General features: G+C 49.4%; 1 protein-coding gene across 6 annotated transcripts in view; it reads left to right on the forward strand.

The window, feature by feature from the left end:
* Nucleotides 1–22,304, forward strand: part of LOC115476954 (5-phosphohydroxy-L-lysine phospho-lyase-like) — a 70,986-nt gene that overhangs the window by 1,598 nt on the left and 47,084 nt on the right. For 5 of the 6 annotated variants that reach the window (XM_030213549.1, XM_030213554.1, XM_030213553.1 and 2 more), the window contains 3 exons: nucleotides 42–180; nucleotides 5,184–5,302; nucleotides 20,295–20,454. In XM_030213549.1, coding sequence (XP_030069409.1) covers nucleotides 122–180; nucleotides 5,184–5,302; nucleotides 20,295–20,454 — 338 coding nt within the window. In that variant the 5' untranslated portion in view covers nucleotides 42–121. Of the gene's footprint in view, nucleotides 1–37; nucleotides 181–5,183; nucleotides 5,303–20,294; nucleotides 20,455–22,304 lie in introns of all 6 variants that reach the window. The other variant, XM_030213550.1, reaches the window with a different exon arrangement.

The raw sequence follows: 22,304 nt of genomic DNA on the forward strand, positions 1-22,304 counted from the left end.
TAGTTTTTGTGATTTCATAAGTCTGCATTTTGGCAAGGAAGAAGAGACAAGACATCCTGCACAAAGACTGAGCCTTCTATGTTTGCCTGGCTGAGAGGGGAACTTTGTCCATACACCAGCCATGAGTGCGGAGTTATACAGCAAAGAGGAGACACTAGATCTACGCAAGCGATTAGTTGGGTAAGCTGAGTGTTTCCAAGAGCAGATGTGAGACATGTTTTCTGACTTCAGGCCTTTACCACCAGGTAATGTTGTGGATCTTTGTACCATACGTCTAAGTAGTAGAAATACTGCTATAAAACACTGTATGGTACCACCCCCCCCCCCCCCCCCCATTTTTTTTTTAATTTAAATGAAGTCTCTTGCTTTTCTCACCGTTTTAATGATTAAATATTAAGAATCAAGAGGAAAAGACCTCATTTAGACCTTAAACCACACTCTTGGAACTTATTATTTCCTGTATAAGTAGTTGGTCAAATAAGTCATCATTGGTCTAAAAATCATATGCTTTAAAATCATTTGAAGAATTTAAACATAAGAGATCGTCAAGTAAAAGGTGGTGTCTCCGGAAGAAGCCATAACGAAACGCGTCCCTGTTGGGACCCCTACCGAGCAATTGACAATGTCTCACAGAAAAATTTGGAGCTGTTCAAGAGCAAGACTGCTCAACCTAAGTAACAATTTTTACATATACAGTTGTTGAACGAAAGTAATTGTGAATTAAAGCAGATATATTTTTTGTCAACAGGAGGTTTTTTAGACCAATGATGACTTGTTTGACCCCTAAAGAAGTTACCAAGCAGAGAAAACCATCCAATCTTTGGAGTAGAACAAAATGATATGTACCACAATCTCCAACGTGCCAAAGCTGAAGGAAATTAAATTTAACATATAACAATTATGAAATATTTATTTATCCCACACAATCTACAACTCTGAGGTGTACAATAACAATATACATAATAAAGGTGTCCTTTAAGCTACATTAAGCGCGACCAACGTAGGACATGCTAAAAGCATCATGTATTAGTGTTTGCATTTGCACAGGCTAACCACGCAAAATCTTTTTTACAATGTGTGTGAGGGGTGGATAACATTCCTGCCCTAACCAGTTAACACATCTACATTGCCATATGCTAACACACAGATACCACAGGAGCCCTTTCCGCCTACAAACTAAGGGCCCTGTTTACTAAGGTGTGTTAGCGTTTTTAACACGCTAACCATGTAAGTGCCTATAGGGATATTGTAGGCGCGTACACAGTTAACACGAGTTAAAAAGGCTAATGCGCCTATAATGATCATAGTAAACAGGGCCTTAAGTGGTAGTAAGTTCTGGAAACAGCGCACGGCCATTAATGAAGTAAATACAACATTGGGGGGTTTTATGGCCACGCTCAAATTTAGCCTTAGTGCATAGGGAAAGAGCTGTGTAAGAGTGCACCAAGGCCAGTTTTTACTGCAACTTTGTAAAAGGACCCCAAAACTAGCTAACAGGAAACACCATTCTCAATTTGGAGCATATACTGTGGAATTCTCTTCCGTCCGACCTTCGATCTGAGCAGTCCTGTATCAAATTTCGTGCACCAAAATCCCATCTTTTTTTCTCTGGCTTTCTGCCCAGGCACCTCCGGATAGCGGCGATTACCCTCTGAAACAACTGGAAATCTTTCCTCGTATTCTCCTTATTTTCTTTCTTTTACTGTCCTGTTAAATAATGGAGATCCTTTCTGGGTTTTTTGGAATCCATTCTGGCTCCTAGTTTTATAAACCACTTTGGTTGTATGAGTGAAAAGTGGTATGTCAGGCTGTGACGAAACAGCGTGTTTTAGGCCTGTAAAATGTATTGTATATTTTCCTGTTTTAATTATGTTTGAAATGAATTTCTCCTATTTGGCCAGCAGATGGTGCATGTTTATGCTTAAAGCTGTTACAGAGGACTGACATCTTTCTTTGATTTGGCACACAGATAATAGGAAGTGCCTATAGTGATGTAACCAGTTTTTATTTGAAACTTGACTGTTCTGGGCTCTGATTGGCCTGGAGTTTTGAAATTATCCAACAGTGGCTGGCTGCAGTGTTGCCAGGTGGGAGGTTTTCTCGCCCAATTGAGCAGGTTTCCGCGACCGTTTGCAGGAAATCTTTGACGGCTGCGGGAAATTGGGCGGCTTTTTCTCGGCCACGTTGCGGGTTTGGGCGCTTTCCGGTGGGGCTTCTATTGTCCAATTTGGTCCAATAGAAGCCCCGCGGAGGCGGGGTTAATGACATCGGGGGCAGGGTTTGCCTTTGTGCGGTTTTGGGCGGTGAAAATGTTTTCAATCTGGCAACCCTGACTGGCTGTTGCTTTAGTCTTAGCCAGGAAGAAGAGGGAGACAGATCTCTTTGCTAAAGCTCTGTGAACAATTATATGTCCTGATCTTCCCAGATACTGTTTAGACAATATATAGATGTTTAGTTAGTTTTCTAATTGATTTTTTCAGTTACTTGTTACTGTTTACTATTTGCACATTTTTGTCCACTGCTCAATATTTTTATGAGAATAAACACAATTGTTTCTTCGTTCTGCCTGTCTGGCCTGATAAAGAATCCTGATGTTTTGTGTGTTAGGCCTGTGAGTGCTGTTCTGGGAACTGGCCTCCAGTAACCTAGAAATCACAGGGGATAATTAGAGAGCGGGAGACTCGCCCAGAGACAGTTGTGCTCTATACTAGCACCCTCCTCCCACTGATTGGGTCACAAGTGGCAGGTGCAGGTGGACCTGAGCTGTGCTGGGGATAGACCCTCTGAGTGGCCACAGGGTAACCCCAGGCAGGTGGCTAGGTGTTTCGTGACATGAGCATTACATAAATATATTTAATAAGACATGATGATGTTTTTAGTATTTTTAATATGCTTTCAGCTACTGTGGGCTAGATCTATTAAAAGGGGCTCACACGTTGACATGCATTATTTATCACAGGTATCATTTATTAATTACATTCATTACGTGGTTATCACAGGCTAACACAATAATGCACAAAAGCTCTATAGTTATGTAGTATACAGTTAAAGTCCAAAAATCCAGAACATGTGCGAATCCAGACCTCTCAAAATTGCAAGTTCTGGACTGCCCGAGAATCCAGATTCTCTCCCACCCCTCTCTCAAACACTACTTGGTGCTTCTTTCCCTGCTTGCTCTCCGAGGGCCTGCTCCCCATGACACCTTCCTCCTTCCTTCCTTCCTTCTTTCCTTCTCTTCCTGCACAGTCTCGTGTCTTTTCCCCGCACCCTGCTCTGCCAGCTTGCTCTCACTTTTTCCTGAAGTCTTCATGCTGCTGCAGCAGCCATACTACTACTACTACTACTACTATTTAGCATTTCTATAGCGCTACAAGGCATACGCAGCGCTGCACAAACATAGAAGAAAGACAGTCCCTGCTCAAAGAGCTTACAATCTAATAGACAAAAAATAAAGTAAGCAAATCAATTATTGTGTACAGGAAGGAGGAGGGTAGGTGGAGGCAGGTGGTTACGAGTCAAAAGCAATGTTAAAGAGGTGGGCTTTCAGTCTAGATTTAAAGGTGGCCAAGGAAGGGGCAAGACGTAGGGGCTCAGGAAGTTTATTCCAGGCGTAGGGTGCAGCGAGACAGAAGGCGCGAAGTCTGGAGTTGGCAGTAGTGGAGAAGGGAACAGATAAAAAGGAATTATCCATGGAGCGGAGTGCACGGGAAGGGGTGTAGGGAAGGACGAGTGTGGAGAGATACTGGGGAGCAGCAGAGTGAGTACATTTATAGGTTAGTAGAAGAAGTTTGAACAGGATGCGAAAACGGATAGGGAGCCAGTGAAGCGACTTGAGGAGAGGGGTAGTATGAGTAAAGCGACCCTGGCGGAAGATGAGACGGGCAGCAGAGTTTTGAACCGATTGGAGAGGGGAGAGGTGACTAAGTGGGAGGCCAGCAAGAAGCAGATTGCAGTAGTCTAAACGAGAGATGACAAGGGTGTGGATGAGGGTTTTGGTAGAGTGCTCGGAAAGAAAGGGGCGGATTTTACGGATGTTGTAAAGAAAGAAACGACAGGTCTTGGCGGTCTGCTGGATGTGAGCAGAGAAGGAGAGAGAAGAGTCAAAGATGACCCCAAGGTTTCGAGCCGAGGAGACAGGGAGAATGAGAGAGCCATCAACAGAAATAGAAAACGGGGGGAGTGGGGAGGTGGTTTTGGGGGGAAAAATGAGAAGTTCGGTTTTGGTCATGTTTAATTTCAGGTGGAGTTGAGACATCCAGATAGCAATGTCAGACAAGCACGCTGAAACTTTGGTTTGGATGCAAGGTGAGATATCAGGGGTAGAAAGGTAGATTTGGGAGTTATCAGCATAGAGATGGTAGGAAAAGCCATGGGATGAGATTAATGAACCAAGGGAAGAAGTGTAGATAGAAAAGAGGAGGGGACCAAGAACAGAACCCTGAGGTAAGCCAACAGGCAGAGGGATAGAAGTAGAAGAGGATCCACCAGAGTGAACATTAAAGGTGCGGAGGGAGAGGTAGGAAGAGAACCAGGAAAGGACAGAGCCCTGGAATCCAAGTGAGGACAGGATATCGAGGAGTATGCTGTGATCGACAGTGTCATACTCATAGGCTGCCTCCACTATTCACCATGCCTTTCCCCTCTGACCTGTCCCGTCCTTCCAGCAACAGGAAGTTGAATCAGAAGGGGGCGGAACGGGTCAGAAGGGAAAGGTATGGTGAATGCCGGAGGCAGCCTGTGAGTAAAGCTGCCTTGGGGAAAAAGTGAGAGCAAGTACATTGAAAGGATGTGTGAAAAATCTTCTTGAGGAGCAAAGTTGCAGCTTTTATTATTCTTATTGATAGGATGCCAAATGATTAATTCTAAGCTGAAAGCTAGTACTGGTTTCACAGTAGATTCTTCACTCTACCTTTTTCCTTTAAGTATCCTCCCCTGAGGTAATATGGGGGGTTAGAGACCTGCCCAGGATCACAAGGAGCAGCAGTGAGATTTGAACCCTGGCTTCCTGGCTGTCATTCTAACCACTAGGCTACCTCTCCATCCTTTGGGATTTGGTAAAATAATTTTAGTGTTTGAGATCTTGCAATGAACCAAATGATGGAGTTAGAGAAGGGTGAATCTGGGGTTTAGTATTTTGGATGAAAATGTTTGGATTTATTTAGATGTTTGTATGCTTTCTGTAGGCCATCCTGCAAGCTCTTTTTCCCAGAGGATCCCGTGAAAATTGTAAGGGCTGAAGGCCAGTATATATATGACGAGAAAGGAAGGAGGTACCTTGACTGTATCAACAATGTTTCCCACGGTAAGTAAAATCTCCTTAGTGGCTGGATCCATATGTCCTGTCTGACAGAAAAGCATGCATAGGAATGTCAGAGGCTTAAATGATGATGCAATAATCCAGTGAATTGTGGGTAAGATCAGACAAGCAGTGAGCTCCCATTTTCTGCACAAGGAGTATCAGGGCCACGTCTAATCTGCATTATAACAAGAACTTCCAATTTGCAAAGTTTTTCTAAGTGGTTGTGCTGTTTTAGTAGGGTTCTGGAGTGTGGTAGGGTTCTGAAAATAACTGTTTATCTGTGCTCTTGTGGCAGAAGGCTTTACTTTTTAGATACATATTGTGGTGAATTCAGTTTTTAAATGCTTTTGAGTCACTTGAAATTGACAAAAAAAGGGCATGTTAAATGAATCCTGGGTTTCAGATGAAATTCCTGACGTGTACAACACTGTGTTTTAAATCTTAGCTTCCTCTGCAACCCTCCAGACCGGTCAAGACACGTGGGTTATGTCCTCCTACCAGCAGAGGGAGACTGAGAAAACACTGAGCTTTTGACTACCGTATATATAACCTGTGCAGTACACCACTAGTCAGTATTTTCTCAGTCTCAGCAGAGGTAGAAGGACAGCCTGTGCAGTCTTCAATAGTCTGGTGAGGTAGTTTTTGATATAGGATTCAGGTCTCATTGGAGTTTTCTTTCCAAATTTCTAGTTTGATACCCTGTACGTGTCAAGAATTTAAAAAAAAAAAAAAAAAAAAAAAGTGCTTCGGGGCCCTGGGTCCGGTGGGGCCCAGTTTTTCCCCCCTGGGGTGTTACACCCGTTTTCGGGTCCCTCCCCCTGTGCTGCTCTCTCTTTCTGTATTGGCAGCTTTGTGCCTCGGCTGCTGTCTGTGTACTGTAGCCTTGAGTGCCTGCAATTGTCAGCTGCCAGAATTGTGTTCTGTGTCTTTAAGACCGAATATTTATTTATTTTAAGCGGACCGAAAGGAGAGTTCAGCTCCTTGTCGGAGCGGGAGAGCAGTGAGCATTTTGGGCCGTTTGTTGGCTTAGCGCTGAGTCAGAGCAGCGTTATTACTTCGGGGGTGTTATGGCTGGCAAGCTCCACCGATGTCGCGTGTGCTCGCGACAGGGGGTTGAGAAGCCGGGCAGTCCGTGTCGCCTTTGCGGAGATCCGAAACAGTCCATTCTTCCCCCCCCCCCCCCCCCGAGTTGACCGCGGAGGGGCCGTCTGTGGCGGCAGTTTCTGGTTCAGCGGGAGCGCAGGCAGGGCCGGCATTTTGGATCCAACGTGGTCCTCTGAGTCAGCTGTTTTTGGGCCTGTTGTCTCTGTTTTGCCGCAAAAGGCGCCTAATCAGGGTCCGGGAGGGGTTGGTTTCCTCCCGGATTTTGTGTGGACCCTTTATCAGGCCTGGAAGGCGGGTCCCCCTCAGACGGAGGAGGGGGCTAGTCCCGTGCTGGCGAAGAGACCACTTGTAGAGTGGTCAGACGACGGGGAGTGCTTCTCTCCTATGGATTCGGACGGGGCCCTTAGTGAGGTTGGTGATTTTGAGGGCTTTGAAGGCGCTCAGGCTCCGGATTGTTTGATGCCTGGGGAGGATCCCTCAGTAGTCAGGATTTTCCACAGGGATGAGCTTGAGGAGCTCATAGATCAGGTTTCTTCTACTCTTAAGTTTGACCAACCGGAAGTGGCTTCGGGTGAGACTAAACAGGTGGATCCCTTGGTGAAGGGGATTCAGCGTAAAGCGCGGTCCTTTCCCATGAACGCGGATATACGGGATATGATTTGTCAAGAATGGAATTCGCCGGAGTCACTGTGTAAGGTCTCTAAGGCAATGACGAGGCTTTATCCTTTACCGCAGGAGGATAGAGATTCGTTTAGGGCTCCCACAGTAGATGCGGTGGTTGCGGCGGTTATTAAAGCTACGGCTATCCCGGTAGACGGCGGAACCGCTCTCCGTGACCCTCAGGATAGGAGGTTGGAATCATTTCTCAAGCGTAGTTTTGATTTGTCTGCTCTGGCCCTGCAAGCCTCAGTGTGTGGGGGCCTGGTGCCTCGAGCTTGTTTTCGCTGGGCCGAGAAACTTCTGGATGATTCGGTGGATGTTGGAGCCTCAAGGGTTCAGGAGTTAGCCAAGTTGGAGATGGGATCGTCCTTTTTGTCTGATGCACTTTATGATTTGTTGCTTGCGTCAGCCAAAAATATGGCTCTGATTGTGGGGGCGGCCAGGGCCCTATGGTTGCGAGGTTGGGTCGCGGATGCGGCCTCTAAGGCTAAGCTATGTTCTCTGCCTTTCAAGGGTTCTATGCTCTTTGGGGAGGACTTGGACAAATTGGTGCGAGGTCTTACTGATGCCAAGGTTCCTAGACTTCCAGATTTTCAGCCCAAGGCGGGTGCCAGGGGTATTTCCTCTCGAGGTCGGTTTAAGGAGGCTCGGCGGTATAGACCGGGGAGGTCTAGTGGGGCTTCCAGAGGCCGGTTCTTCCAGCACACCCAGTCCTTTCGAGGGAGTCGTCGCGGAGGACGTGACTTTTCCGCGACAGGTCAGTCCTCGGGACGAATTTCCCAATGAAGGTGTGTGGGTCCAGGCTCTGGTGCGTGTGGGGGCTCGGCTGAGTCATTTTTACCAGAGCTGGGCCCAGATCACATCGGATAAGTGGGTTCTCGAGGTGGTTCGGGACGGGTATGCACTGGAGTTCGAAAGTTCACCTCCCGAAGGTTTTCTGGAGTCCCCTTGTCATTCGAGGCTCAAACGAAGAGCAGTACGGGACACGTTGCGTCGGCTTCTCAGCCTGGGGGCAGAGGTTTCTGTTCCTCTCGCTCAGCAGCGCTCGGGGTGTTACTCAATTTATTTTGTGGTTCCAAAGAAGGAGGATGTCTTTCGTCCTATCTTAGATCTGAAGCGAGTCAATGCAGCGCTCAAGGTTCTCTCTTTTCGCATGGAGATGCTGCGGTCCGTCATTGTCGCCGTACGGAAGGGAGAGTTCCTGACCTCGCTGGACTTGACAGAGGCTTATCTTCACATTCCCATTCGTGTGGCTCATCAGCGTTTTCTTCACTTTGCAGTCTTAGGGAAGCATTTTCAGTTTTGTGCCCTTCCCTTCGGCCTGGCAACAGCTCCCCGCACCTTTTCCAAGGTGATGGTTGTGGTGGCGGCGGCTTTGCGGAGACAGGGTATTTTGGTGCACCCGTACCTGGACGATTGGTTGATTCGGGCCAAGTCCAGGGCCGGAGAGCGAGGTGGCTACGTCTCGAGTGGTTCAATTCCTGCAGTCTCTGGGCTGGGTAGTGAATTTCAGCAAGAGTCACCTGGTCCTGTCGCAGGCCCTGGAGTATCTGGGGGTTCTCTTCGACACAAAGAACGGCCGAGTAGTTTTGCCGGATCTTCGAATTCGGAAGTTGCAGGATCAGATTTGTCGTTTTCTTGCGGACACGTCTCCGACGGCCCGGTCTTATCTGCAAGTGCTGGGGATGATGGCGGCAACCATAGAAGTAGTTCCGTGGGCCAGGGCGCACATGCGTCCGTTGCAGTCAGCTCTTCTCAGTCATTGAGCTCCTCTGTCGCAGGAGTTGGAGAGGCGTCTGCCGCTGTTGTCTACCCCTCGTCTCAGTCTCCGGTGGTGGCTCAATCCGTGCAACCTGCGGAAGGGAATGCCGTTGGAATCCCCCGAGTGGGTGGTTCTAGTCACAGACGCCAGTCTGCTAGGTTGGGGAGCACATTGCCTCAGCCAGGTAGCTCAAGGTCGGTGGTCGCGGACAGAAGCACAGTGGTCCATCAATCGGTTGGAGACTCGGGCCATTCGTTTGGCGCTTCAGGCCTTCCAGTCTCTGCTTGTCTTCAAGGCAGTCAGAGTGCTATGCGACAACGCCACGGCAGTGGCTTATGTCAACCGGCAAGGCGGCACAAAGAGCCAGGCGGTCGCGGAGGAGGCGGCGCAGTTGTGCCAATGGGCGGAAGTTCATCTTCAGGCACTCTCAGCGGCTCATGTGGCCGGCGTGGACAACGTGGATGCAGATTATCTCAGCAGACATACTCTAGACCCCGGAGAGTGGTCCCTGCATCGGTCAGTGTTCGATCGCATTGTGTCGGTCTGGGGACTTCCAGTGATGGATCTTATGGCAACGCACCGCAATGCGCAAGTTCAGAGATTTTTCAGTCACCGGAGAGACCCTCGAGCGGAGGGACTCGATGCTCTTCTGTTGCCCTGGCCTCAGAGGTTTCTGTATGTTTTTCCTCCTTGGCCGTTAGTCAGACGAGTAGTTCAGTGCATCGAACGTCACTCAGGCCGGGTGATTCTGATAGCTCCAGATTGGCTGCGCCAGCCGTGGTACGGAGATCTGGTGCGGTTGGCAGTGACGGAGCCTCTTCCGTTGTCGGACTCGGTAGTCTTGTGTCAAGGTCCGATAATTATGCCAGACCCGGCTCGGTTCTCGCTTATGGCTTGGCTCTTGAGAGGTACAGGTTGAAAAAGAAAGGGTTTTCTTCTAGAGTCATCGATACCATGTTGAGTTCCTGCAGGAAATCTACTTCCTTGGTGTACGTCCGAGTCTGGAGACTCTTTGAGCACTGGTGCGGAGATCGTCAGGTTATGCCTTTTCGCTCTTCGGTGGCGGACGTGTTGGAATTTTTGCAGGATGGTTTGGACAGAGGGCTGGCCTTGTCTACTTTGAAGGTGCAGGTAGCAGCTTTGTCCTGTTTTCATGGGAAGGTTCAGGGGAAGTCGTTAGCTTCTATTCCTGAAGTAGTTCGTTTTTTGAAGGGAGTTAAGTTACTGCGTCCACCTCTACGGAAGTTTGTGCCTCCGTGGGATTTGAATCTCGTCTTGGATGCGTTGGTTGGGCCTCCGTTTGAGCCCTTGGTTTCAGTCTCTTGTAAGGATCTTTCATTAAAGGCGGTCTTTTTGGTTGCTATTACTTCCGCACGGAGGGTTTCGGAGCTCCATGCTTTATCTTGTAGAGAGCCATTTTTGTCTTTTTCCAAGGAAAAGGTCTCGTTGCGGACGGTGCCTTCCTTTGTGCCCAAGGTGGTGTCCGAGTTTCATGTAAATCAGGTCATTTCTTTGCCAGTTTGGGTAACTTGAAGGGAGATTCAGAACAGCGTTGTCTTGCAAAGTTGGATGTGCGGAGAGTCTTGCGTTGTTATCTGTCTAGAACTCAGGAGTTTAGAGCTTCGGATCGTTTGTTCGTTCTTCATGGTGGGCCCAGAAAGAGTGCAGCGGCTTCCAAGGCGACTATAGCGAGGTGGTTGAAGGAGGCGATTGCGTCTGCTTATTTGGTGAAGGGTCGTGTGGTACCCAAGGTCTTTTCTGCTCATTCCACTAGGGGGATGGCGGCCTCGTGGGCGGAGCATAGTATGATCCATCCGTCGGATATTTGTCGAGCGGCGGTTTGGTCTTCGTTGCATTATAGGATTGATGTACATGCAAAGGAGGAGGCATGCTTTGGGGCAGCAGTATTGACCTCTGGCCTTCGTAGGTGCCGCCATAAGATTCTTACTGCTTTGGTACGTTCCATGCGTCTTGACCGGTCTGGAGGGTTGCAGAGGAAGGTGAAATTAGGGCTTACCTGCTAATTTTCTTTCCTCTAGACCCTCCAGACCGGTCAAGGGCCCTCCCTGTTTAGTCTGTAGGCCAGGAGATAGGCTTTGGTATTTTGGGGACATTTTTTGGCAGCTGCTGATTGTTGTTCCTATACTGTCAGACTCCCATTGGCTCGTTCTGATTGGTTTAGTCTGTACCAGGTGAGGCTGTGTTGGGTTGCCCGCCTGTGGAAGCACATTTGAAGAAGAAGAAGCAATAGGAACAGAAATGCATAATGTTATTGCTGTTTGCAGTGACCACGTACAGGGTTACTGGTTCTAGTTAGTGTTTTGTTCTCTGCTTTGTTAGTGTTATACTGACTAGTGGTGTACTGCACAGGTTATATATACGGTAGTCAAAAGCTCAGTGTTTCTCAGTCTCCCTCTGCTGGTAGGAGGACATAACCCACGCGTCTTGACCGGTCTGGAGGGTCTAGAGGAAAGAAAATTAGCAGGTAAGCCCTAATTTCACCTTCCAGAAGTGGTTAAAAGGGGATCTTTTGGGTGTATGCACATGAAAATTAGGAATCTGATAGAGAACACGTGCACTCCCTGAGTCCCTGTTGTTTCCTTGCTGTCCCTGTTCTTCCTCCCCTCCCCCCACCCAAGTATTTTCTCTCTTTTGTCTCCCAGCTAGCTGAATTGAACTCTCTCCTTTTGGCCCTGCACCTCTAAGCTGGTCTGACTGCTGCCGCAAACTTTGGTCTCTTTACTCCTCCGGCCATGAGGTTGAAACATATACACTATAGTTTGAACTGCAGAACCCAGTACCTGTGGAGCTCCACACAAATTGGAGATCAGCCATTTGAATCGCGCTTGGCCCACACATTCAAACAACAGATTTCTGAGCCATGTGGGGCTCCATAGATTGAGCCCTAAGGTTCATGTTACAGCAGATGTTTTAAACCCAGGGATGGAGTCGGGAAGAAGTTAGAGGTCTGCACTGGCAGCAGAAACAGCCAGATCTCCCCAGAGCCAGTGCAAGTTATTGGTGCCCTAGGCCAGTGCTTCTTAACCCAGTTCTTGAGGCACATCAGGTTTTAAGGATATCCACAATGAATATGCATGAGAGAGATTTACATGCAACAGAGAAATGCATAGAAATCTTTCTCATGCATTTTCAGTGTGGATAACAGTAAAGGAAAAGATCTGAAGAAAATCATATATTTAAATGTATTTTATTCACCACAGTAGATAAAAGTACCAGATGCCTGATGCAGGCTGTCTTTTGCCCTTTTCAGGGCTGCATCAGCGGTAGTAAAGACTGTTAATAAATGTATAACAAATCGTAAAAAACAAGTACAGTACATAAGTGATTGCATAATAAATGTATGGACATATTTAACTAGCCATAATCAATACAGTATGTGCTTTATTAGTGATTTTTACATTTAATATTGCTGTAAAGGACATAACTGTATTGATTATGGCTAGTTAAATAATTACGTTCATACATTTCTTTATTATGTAATCACATATTGTACTTGTTTTTTATGATTTGATACTATGTTTTTATATTTTTATTTAACAGTCTTTCTCTGAGGACAAGCAGGCTGCTTGTTCTCACGACTGGGTTGACGTCCACGGCAGCCCCCACCAACTGGAAGAAAACTTTGCGGGCGGTCCCGCACACATGGTATGCCCACTGCGCATGCGCAGCCGTCTTCCTGCCCGTGCGCGACCGTTCCTGCTCAGTTTTTTTCAATTCCGCGCTGGAGAGAGATGTGTTATCGTCTCTCTCTCTGTCAGCCCTGGAAACCGGTTCGCAGCCTAGCCGCGGTTTTTCTCCTTCGCGTATTTCTTTTTTTCTTTGATTAAAAAAGAAAAAGAACAGTGTCCTCGTCGTTCTTAGCCGCAAGGGCGCTTCGTTGCGGCCTTGTGGCTGCGCGATCGTTTTCTTTTTCGGGTGTGCTTTTTCACCACCACCATCGACGGTTTTGACTTCGCCGACGCGATTTTTCTGTCGATGTCCTCGAAGGTCCTGAGCGGATTCAAGAAGTGTGGTCGGTGCGGCCGGCAGATCTTGCAAACTGATACCCACGCTTGGTGCCTCCAGTGCCTCGGTCCGGAGCATAATACCAAGACGTGCACCTTGTGTCTCGGCTTAAGGAAGCGGACACAGGTGGCGAGGCAAGTTCTTTGGCACTGTCTTTTCGGAACTTGCGCCGGCCCTTCGACGTCGACTTCGACAGCATCGGTGTTGACAGCCGGATCTTCGGTACCGGTACAGATGTCGGCAAAATCGGCGCGGACTCTGGCACCGACCCCAAGAGTACAGGTACCGTTGGCCCGCCGGCCTGCTGGTGACGGCGGGGGTGAGCGGCCGCGCGGGCAGTCAGCCCCGGCCACTCCCTCTACCCAGGGCCATTGGGACCGAACCCTGTCGGATCTGATTCCTCGAGGCCGGGGGGGGGGTTCTACCTCCTCTTCATCTCTGCTGCCGAGCACCGATGATGGGCACCGAAAGAAAGCCAAAAAGCACCGTCATCGGTCGCCCACGGCGCACACAACAGCCAGCTCCGGCACCTCGAAGGAGGACTGGACGCCAAGGAAGCGGCAGTGCCGAGAGGAGCGTTCTCCCTCGGTTGAAGAGGTGTCGCTGCGCCAGTCCGCGGGTGCTTCGGTACTGTCTCCTGGACCCGAGCAGCTTCCGGCACCGACACCCACACCGGCCCCCCCTGCCTTTCCCGACAGCGGGCCTGGACGAGTGCCTCCGAGCCATCCTTCCGGGGATTCTGGAAGGGCTGATGCGCCAGGCTCTGCCAGCACCAGGAGTCCACCGCTCGACGCCATCACCGAGGACGTGGTTCCTCGCAGTCGAGACGGGCCCGGTTGAGGTCTGAGCTACAAGAGCTCATGTCCGACACCGAGGAAGAGGCCTCGTGGGGGGAGGAGGAGGACCCCAGATATTTCTCCTCAAGGAGTCTGAGGGCCTTCCCTCTGACCCCACTCCTTCACCAGAGAGGAAGCTCTCGCCCCCTGAGAGCCTCTCCTTTGCCTCCTTTGTCAGGGATATGTCTATTTGCATTTCCTTTCCAGTGGTCCCTGTGGATGAGCCGAGGGCTGAGATGCTCGAGGTCCTCGACTATCCATCACCACCTAGAGAGTCTTCCACGGTGCCGTTGCACAATGTCCTCAAAGAGACACTGCTTCGGAACTGGCTGAAGCCATTATCTAACCCCACCATCCCCAAGAAAGCGGAGTCCCAATACAGGATCCACTCTGACCCAGAGTTGATGCGGCCTCAATTGCCTCATGACTCGGCGGTCGTGGACTCTGCTTTCAAGAGAGCACAGAGTTCGAGGGATACCGCCTCGGCGCCCCCGGGGCAGGAGTCTCGCACTCTGGACTCGTTTGGGAGGAAGGCCTACCAATCTTCCATGCTCGTCACCCGCATCCAGTCATACCAGCTCTACACGAGCATTCACATGCGGAACAATGTGAGGCAACTGGCGGACCTGGTCGACAAGCTCCCTCCGGAGCAGTCCAAGCCTTTTCAGGAGGTGGTCAGGCAGCTGAAGGCGTGCAGAAAGTTCCTGTCCAGGGGTATCCATGACACCTGTGATGTGGCATCCCGAGCTGCGGCCCAAGGTATAGTGATGCGCAGACTCTCCTGGCTGCGTGCCTCTGACCTGGACAACCGCACCTGGCAGCGACTGGCGGATGTCCCTTGCCGGGGGGTATAACATTTTCGGTGAGAAGGTCGAGCAGTTAGTGGACCAACTACACCAACGGGAAATCGCTCTCTACAAGCTCTCCCACCGGGCGCCTTCAGCATCCACCTCTGCAGGTGGACGTTTTTCCCGGGCCCGGCAGGCTGCTCCCTACGCCTACAGCAAGCGTAGGTACACCCAGCCGGCCCGAAGGCCTCCTCAGGCACAGGGACAGTCCCAGCACGCTCGTTCCCGTCAACAGCGTGTGCGTAAGCAGCCCCCTGCGCCTCCACAGCAAAAGCCGGGGGACGGGCTTTTGACTGGATCCATGGGAACATAGCCGCCATCAAAGTGTCTGTACCGGACGACCTGCCGGTCGGAGGGAGGTTGAAAGTTTTTCACCAAAGGTGGCCTCTGATAACCTCCGACCAGTGGGTTCTCCAAATAGTGCGGTGCGGATACACCCTGAATTTGACCTCCACTCCACCAAATTGCCCACCGGGAGCCCAATCCTTCAGCTCCCATCACAAGCAGGTACTTGCAGAGGAACTCTCCGCCCTTCTCAGCGCCAATGCGGTCGAGCCCGTGCCACCCGGGCAGGAAGGGCAGGGATTCTATTCCAGGTACTTCCTTGTGGAAAAGATAACAGGGGGGATGCGCCCCATCCTAGACCTGAGAGGCCTGAACAAATACCTGGTCAAAGAGAAGTTCAGGATGCTTTCCTTGGGCACCTTTCTACCAATGATTCAGAAAGACGATTGGCTATGTTCCCTGGATTTAAAGGACGCTTACACTCGCATCCCGATACTGCCAGCTCACAGACAGTATCTCCGATTCCGTCTGGGAACACTGCATTTTCAGTATTGTGTGCTGCCCTTTGGGCTCACCTCTGCACCACGGGTGTTCACGAAGTGTCTCGTGGTGGTTGCGGCATATCTACGCAAGCTGGGAGTGCACGTGTTGCCGTATCTCGACGATTGGCTGGTCAAGAGCACCTCATAGGCAGGAGCTCTTCGGTCCATGCAGTGCACTATCCACCTTCTGGAGCTGCTGAGGTTTGTGATAAATTACCCGAAGTCCCATCTCCAGCCAGTCCAATCTCTGGAACTCATAGGAGCACTGCTGAATTCTCAGATGGCTCAGGCCTTTCTTCCCGAAGCAAGGGCGCAGAACCTTCTATCCCTTGCCTCTCAGACCAGAGCGTCTCAGCAGATCACAGCTCGGCAGAGGTTGAGACTCCTGGGTCATATGGCCTCCACGGTTCATGTGACTCCCATGGCTCGCCTTCACATGAGACCTGCTCAATGGACCCTAGCTTCCCAGTGGTGTCAAGCTACCGGGAATCTAGAAGATGTCATCCGTCTGTCCATCAGTTGCTGCAATTCGCTACACTGGTGGACCATTCGGACCAATTTGACCCTGGGACGTCCATTCCAAATTCCGCAGCCCACGAAAGTGCTGACGACGGATGCATCTCGCCTGGGGTGGGGAGCTCATGTGGATGGACTCCACACCCAGGGACTGTGGTCCCTCCAGGAACAAGATCTTCAGATCAACCTCCTGGAGCTCCGAGCGGTCTGGAACGCACTGAAGGCCTTCAGAGATCGGCTGTCCTACCAAATCATCCAAATTCGGACAGACAATCAGGTTGCAATGTATTACATCAACAAGCAGGGTGGCACCGGATCTCGCCCCCTGTGTCAGGAAGCCGTCGGGATGTGGCATTGGGCTTGCCAGTTCGGCATGCTTCTCCAAGCCACATACCTGGCAGGTGTAAACAACAGTCTGGCCGACAGACTGAGCAGAGTCATGCAACCGCACGAGTGGTCGCTCCATTCCAGAGTGGTATGCAAGATCTTCCGAGAGTGGGGCACTCCCTCGGTGGACCTTTTCGCCTCTCAGACCAACCACAAGCTGCCTCTGTTCTGTTCCAGACTTCAGGCGGACGGCAGACTAGCGTCGGATGCCTTTCTCCTCCATTGGGGGGCCGGCCTCCTGTATGCTTATCCTCCCATACCTTTGGTGGGGAAGACCTTGCTGAAGCTCAAGCAAGACCACGGCACCATGATTCTGATAGCGCCTTTTTGGCCCCGTCAGATCTGGTTCCCTCTACTTCTGGAGTCGTCCTCCGAAGAACCGTGGAGATTTGAGTGTTTTCCAACTCTCATTTCGCAGAACGACGGAGCGCTTCTGCACCCCAACCTTCAGTCTCTGGCTCTCACGGCCTGGATGTTGAGGGCGTAGATTTTGCTTTGTTGGGTCTGTCCGAAGGTGTCTCCCGTGTCATGCTTGCCTCTAGAAAGGATTCCACTAAAAAGAGTTACTTTTTCAAGTGGAGGAGGTTTGTCGTTTGGTGTGAGAGCAAGGCCCTAGAACCTCGTTCTTGTCCTGCACAGAACCTACTTGAATACCTTCTGCACTTATCAGAGTCTGGTCTCAAGACCAACTCAGTAAGGAATCACCTCAGTGCGATTAGTGCATACCATCATCGTGTAGAGGGTAAAGCCATCTCTGGAGAGCCTTTAGTCGTTCGATTTATGAGAGGCTTGCTTTTGTCAAGGCTCCCTGTCAAGCCTCCTGCAGTGTCATGGGATCTCAACATTGTCCTCACCCAGCTGATGAAACCTCCTTTTGAGCCACTGAATTCTTGCCATCTGAAGTACTTGACCTGGAAGGTCAGTTTCCTGGTGGCAGTTACTTCAGCTCGTAGAGTCAGTGAGCTTCAAGCCCTGGTAGCTCATGCTCCTTATACCAAATTTCATCATAACAGGGTAATACTCCGCACTCACCCTAAGTTCCTGCCAAAGGTGGTGTCTGAGTTCCATCTTAACCAGTCAATTGTCTTGCCAACATTCTTTCCCAGACCGCATACCCGCCCTGCTGAACGTCAGTTGCACACAATGGACTGCAAGCGAGCGTTGGCCTTCTATCTGGAGCGGACACAGCCCAACATGCAGTCCGCCCAATTGTTTATTTCTTTCGACCCCAATAAGAAGGGGGTCGCTGTCGGGAAACGCACCATCTCCAATTGGCTAGCAGATTGCATTTCCTTCACTTACGCCCAGGCTGGGCTGGCTCTTGAGGGTCATGTCACGGCTCATAGTGTGAGAGCCATGGCAGCGTCAGTGGCCCACTTGAAGTCAGCCACTATTGAAGAGATTTGCAAGGCTGCGACGTGGTCATCTATCCACACATTCACATCACATTACTACCTCCAGCAGGATACCCGACGCGACAGTTGGTTCAGGCAGTCGGTGCTGCAGAATCTGTTTGGGGTTTGAATCCAACTCCACCCTCCAGGACCCGGTTTTATTCTGTTCAGGCTGCACTCTCAGTTAGTTGTTCTTCATAGGTCAATTTCTGTTATGCCCTCGCCGTTGCGAGGTTCAATTGACCTGGGTTCTTGTTTTGAGTGAGCCTGAGAGCTAGGGATACCCCAGTCGTGAGAACAAGCAGCCTGCTTGTCCTCGGAGAAAGCGAATGATACATACCTGTAGCAGGTGTTCTCCGAGGACAGCAGGCTGATTGTTCTCACCTACCCTCCCTCCTCCCCTTTGGAGTTGCGTTTTACTCATTCCTTTGCTTGTCATTCAACTGAGCGGGAACGGTCGCGCACGGGTGGGAAGACGGCCGCGCATTCGCGGTGGGCATGCCCTGTGTGTGGGACCGCCCGCGAAGTTTTCTTCCGGTTGGTAGGGGCTGCCATGGACATCAACCCAGTCGTGAGAACAATCAGCCTGCTGTCCTCGGAGAACACCTGCTACAGGTATGTATCATTCGCTTTATTGTTCCTGACACAGCCCTACAAAGGGTGAAACACGGCCTGTGTCAGGCATCTGGTTCTTTTATCTATTGTAGTGAATAAAATATAAGATTTTCTTGAGATCTGTCCCTTTGCATCTACCACATTGGATCTTGCAGATCGTCTGCCGTATTGTTTTTTTGGATATTCATCGTGGATATCCTGAAAAACCTGACAGGACTAGGTGTTCCTTAAGGACGGGGTTGAGAAGCACTGCCCTAGACAACCCCCACCCCCTCAATTAACTTTCAGGTCTCTAATTTGCACTAGAGATATGCATGGGAACGGGATTCAAGGGAATCCCCTCTGGGGCTGTGGGGTTCCCGTGGGGACGGAAACAGTTCCTGCAGGGTTCCTGTGGAAGTCTAAGTTGCACCTGCGCTAGCCTCTCACCTACCAAGTACCAAGTTCTTTGAGTGCCACCTCCTGCTCTTGTTTTAACAGCGCAGATGTAGAAAGTCTTCCATCGAGCCTTTCTGCTTCTGGGCTGATGCACAGGCTTCAGCTCTGACACAGGTTCAAGCATCAGAGTCACCTGCATGTGGCAACCTCTCAGCACACAGTGACAGCAAATCAGAGCTGAGGCTTACATGTGCACACCAGAGTGTTCCAACTTCCATTTCTTACTTGCTTGCAGTGCTGCGGCTCGAATCCAGAGACTGAGAGAGCTGCCCATAATTTTTTTTTTTTTTAGGGGATGGGTGGGGACGGGTTACATTTCTGTTTCCATGCAACTCTCTAATTTGCACCCCCTCTGAAAGACATCAAGTTACTATGTTAAATATTTTAAAGACAAGTATACACACGCACCCAAACAATGAGGGCGATTCCCAAAAGTAATTTACCCAGATAAATGGGTATTTGAAAATCGCTCACCGCTCCTGCAGGTAAAAGTACCCATTGGTGGCTCTTTGAGAAATCGATGCTCAGAACCAAACATGGGTGCTAGAGGCCATTAGCGCCAGACTAGCACCAGCATTAGTGAGCGCAGAATGCTTAGAGGCTGTAGCGTGGGAGACAGCGAGCACACCAAAGATTAGCTCAAATAGCGTGCTAATGTAGTCAAACGGACGTTAATGAGGTCATTTCCTATTCCCTCCCAATGCTCAGAGAACAGCGCACAAAACAAAGCCGCCCTTACTGCTGAAAAAATAATTCCAGCTTGGAGCAGGCATTAGAATTGTGAGAAATCCTCTCTTCATTCTTTATATTCTGCCAGATTTTCTTCAGTTTCAAAGCAGAAGGAAGCCCCTAAGCACCACTAACGAGAAACAAATGTGCGTGAATCTGAGCAAACATGAAAATGAAAGAACACATTGGCGCCTGTTTCCTGCGTTTAAATATAAGCCTTTCAAGTAAAAAATAAATTGAAAAGCTTGTATTTAAAGGCACAGAAAATGGACGCAAGTGTATGCTTCATGTTGCCTGGTGCATACACACAAGAGCTAGTCTTCCCACAAAACCCTTCTACGCAAGCACCAAGCCCATCCCCCCTCCTTGCTTTTGCTTTAACAGCGTGCATATAATTTGCATACCATTTCCTTTGAGCATTGGTGAGCTAGTTTTGTGCACTGTTGGCTTGCCGCAGGAGTTCTGAGCATCGGGGCCTGAATTTGAGCGACTGTCGGGACCAAGTACTGCTGCTCTCTGCTGCCCCCACCCCCCACCCCCACCCAGGGCAGCCACTTAATCTTGATAAATGTTTGGGCCAGCTCTGGACCTCACCATAGTGATGATGTCCCTGCATTGCCCTTGTCTTTTTTGGGCAAGCAGGGCTTGGTGGTCCCAATGGCATCACCAGGATGTGAGGAGTTTTTCAGTTAGAACCCAAGCCCCCAATTTCCCCATCAGAGATGTTTTTATCAGGGGTTTTGGTTCTAACTGAAAATCGAATCCCAAGTCATACTAGCTGCAAGTGAGGTTGGAGAGCATTGTATAAGAATAAGTGACCTGGACCCTGAATTTTACCCCTGCTTTCTTTCAGTTGGGCACTGCCATCCTGTTGTGGTGAAGGCAGCACACGAACAAAACAAGGTGTTAAACACAAACACACGCTATCTCCATGACAATTTGGTAGAGTATGCAACGAGACTTTCCAAAACGCTGCCAGAAAAGTTGTGCATCTTCTATTTTGTGAATTCTGGGTATGTCTACAGAATTACATGTGCAACATATTACCTGCTGTCTTCTGTAGCCGATGTCTGGTGCATATTAGCTAGTGGTTATCTAAAATTAGGGCTTCTCTTTTAGGTGTTTAAAATTGTAAATTTAAAGGGTGAATATTCAAAATGATTTAAATGAGCAAGAGAGGCTCCTGGCCATTTAAACCGCTTGTCTGGCACTAACCAGGCACGTAACTGGATAGCGCAACTGAAAATGTCCGGTTAGCACCAAAGCTGAAACCGGCTATTTTGTGAGCGGTTCAGGGACAGAGTCGTCACTGAACCGGTCAAGTGCTAATATTTGGCAGTTAACCAGCTAAGGTGACCACATAAAACACAGTCCTGTCTTTATGCAGTTCACCTTAGCTTGTTAAGTGCAGAATATCGGATATTTGGTGCCAGTGTCTGGACATAGCCCGACACCCAAGCATAAAGCTGGCAGTGACAAAAAAATCCCACTATCCAGTGCCAGTTGAATATCTTCCTCAAAATGTTTCTTTTCCAGCTAATTACAGGGTATGGCAAAATCACCGTTTATCTGCGTTTTTATGGCACAGATATGTTTCATTTGAATCAAATATTTACACTTTTGTGCAGCTGAACTCATTGCAGGGAAAGCAAGAAAGGGGAGAAAAAGATCCAAGACAGGCAGGAGAAGTGATTCTGATCAAGGGAACACATTTTATTGTATTAACTAGTAAAAAAGGCCCGTTTCTGGAACGAATGAAACGGGCGCTAGCAAGGTTTTCCTGGGAGTGTGTATATGTTTGAGAGAGAGAGCCAGAGTGAATGTGCAGGTGTGTGACAGAGTGAGACTGTCTGTGTGACAGTGTGTGTGTGAGAATGAGAGTGTGTGACAGGGCCCCTCCCCTGTTCCTAATGCCCCTCACCCCGTTCCCTCCCCTCCTTTTCCTCCTCCTTCCCACACTTTGGGTTCCTTAAGGCTTTCAAAAGTCTATGTACCCCCGTGGCCCTAACGCCCAGTATCCGGATACCCCACCGCTTTCCTCCAGATGTAATACTTTCACGTCCTTCATTTATTTTAAAAAGTGTCCTATCTACCCTGTGTACAAATGCCCGGCATTCAGATTGTGTTCCTCTCGTAAATTTTCATTTCTTTCATTCATTCAGAACTTGCCCCCCCCCCCCCCCCCCCCCCGAACACTTTTGGTTCCTTCAGTCTTTTAAAACTCTCCTATGTAACTTGTGTGCTAATGGCCAGCATTGAGATTGTTTTCCTGTCCCAAATTTGCATGTCTTTCAGTCATTCACAACTCCCCCCCCCCCCCCCCCCCCAACACTTTCGTTTCCTTCAGTCTTTTAAAACTCTCCTATCTACCCTGTGTCCTAATGGCCAGCATTCAGATTGTTTTCCTTTCCCAAATGTTCATGTCTTTCAGTCGTTCAGAACTCCCCCCTCCCCCCCATTTAACACTTTCGGTTCCTTCAGTCTTTTAAAACTCTCCTATCAACCCTGTGTCCTAATGGCCAGCACTCAGATTGTTTTGCTTTGCCAAATTGTCTGTCACTGATGTCACTGAGGTCAGTGTGCGTGCCTGCCTAGCAGACCACTTCCGGCAGGCACGGTCCCAAGCACATCCTGTTGGAGGTGAGAATTATTATATAGGATTTGTTCATTTTATGTATTATTTGTGATGGTTTATGAAACAGCTGTGTATGGGGTCCTTTTACCAAGTTGTGGGGAAAAAAGGCCCTGCACTAGCGGAGGGGGCCATTTTTCCCCGCACGCCAGGGCCCCATTTTATCGCAGCGGTAAGAGAACTGTTACCGCATTGCCATTGAGGTGGCGATAAGGGCTCCCAAGCTAACCT

Source organism: Microcaecilia unicolor, chromosome 8, assembly GCF_901765095.1.
Source record: "Microcaecilia unicolor chromosome 8, aMicUni1.1, whole genome shotgun sequence".
NCBI classification, from domain to species: Eukaryota; Metazoa; Chordata; class Amphibia; order Gymnophiona; family Siphonopidae; genus Microcaecilia; species Microcaecilia unicolor.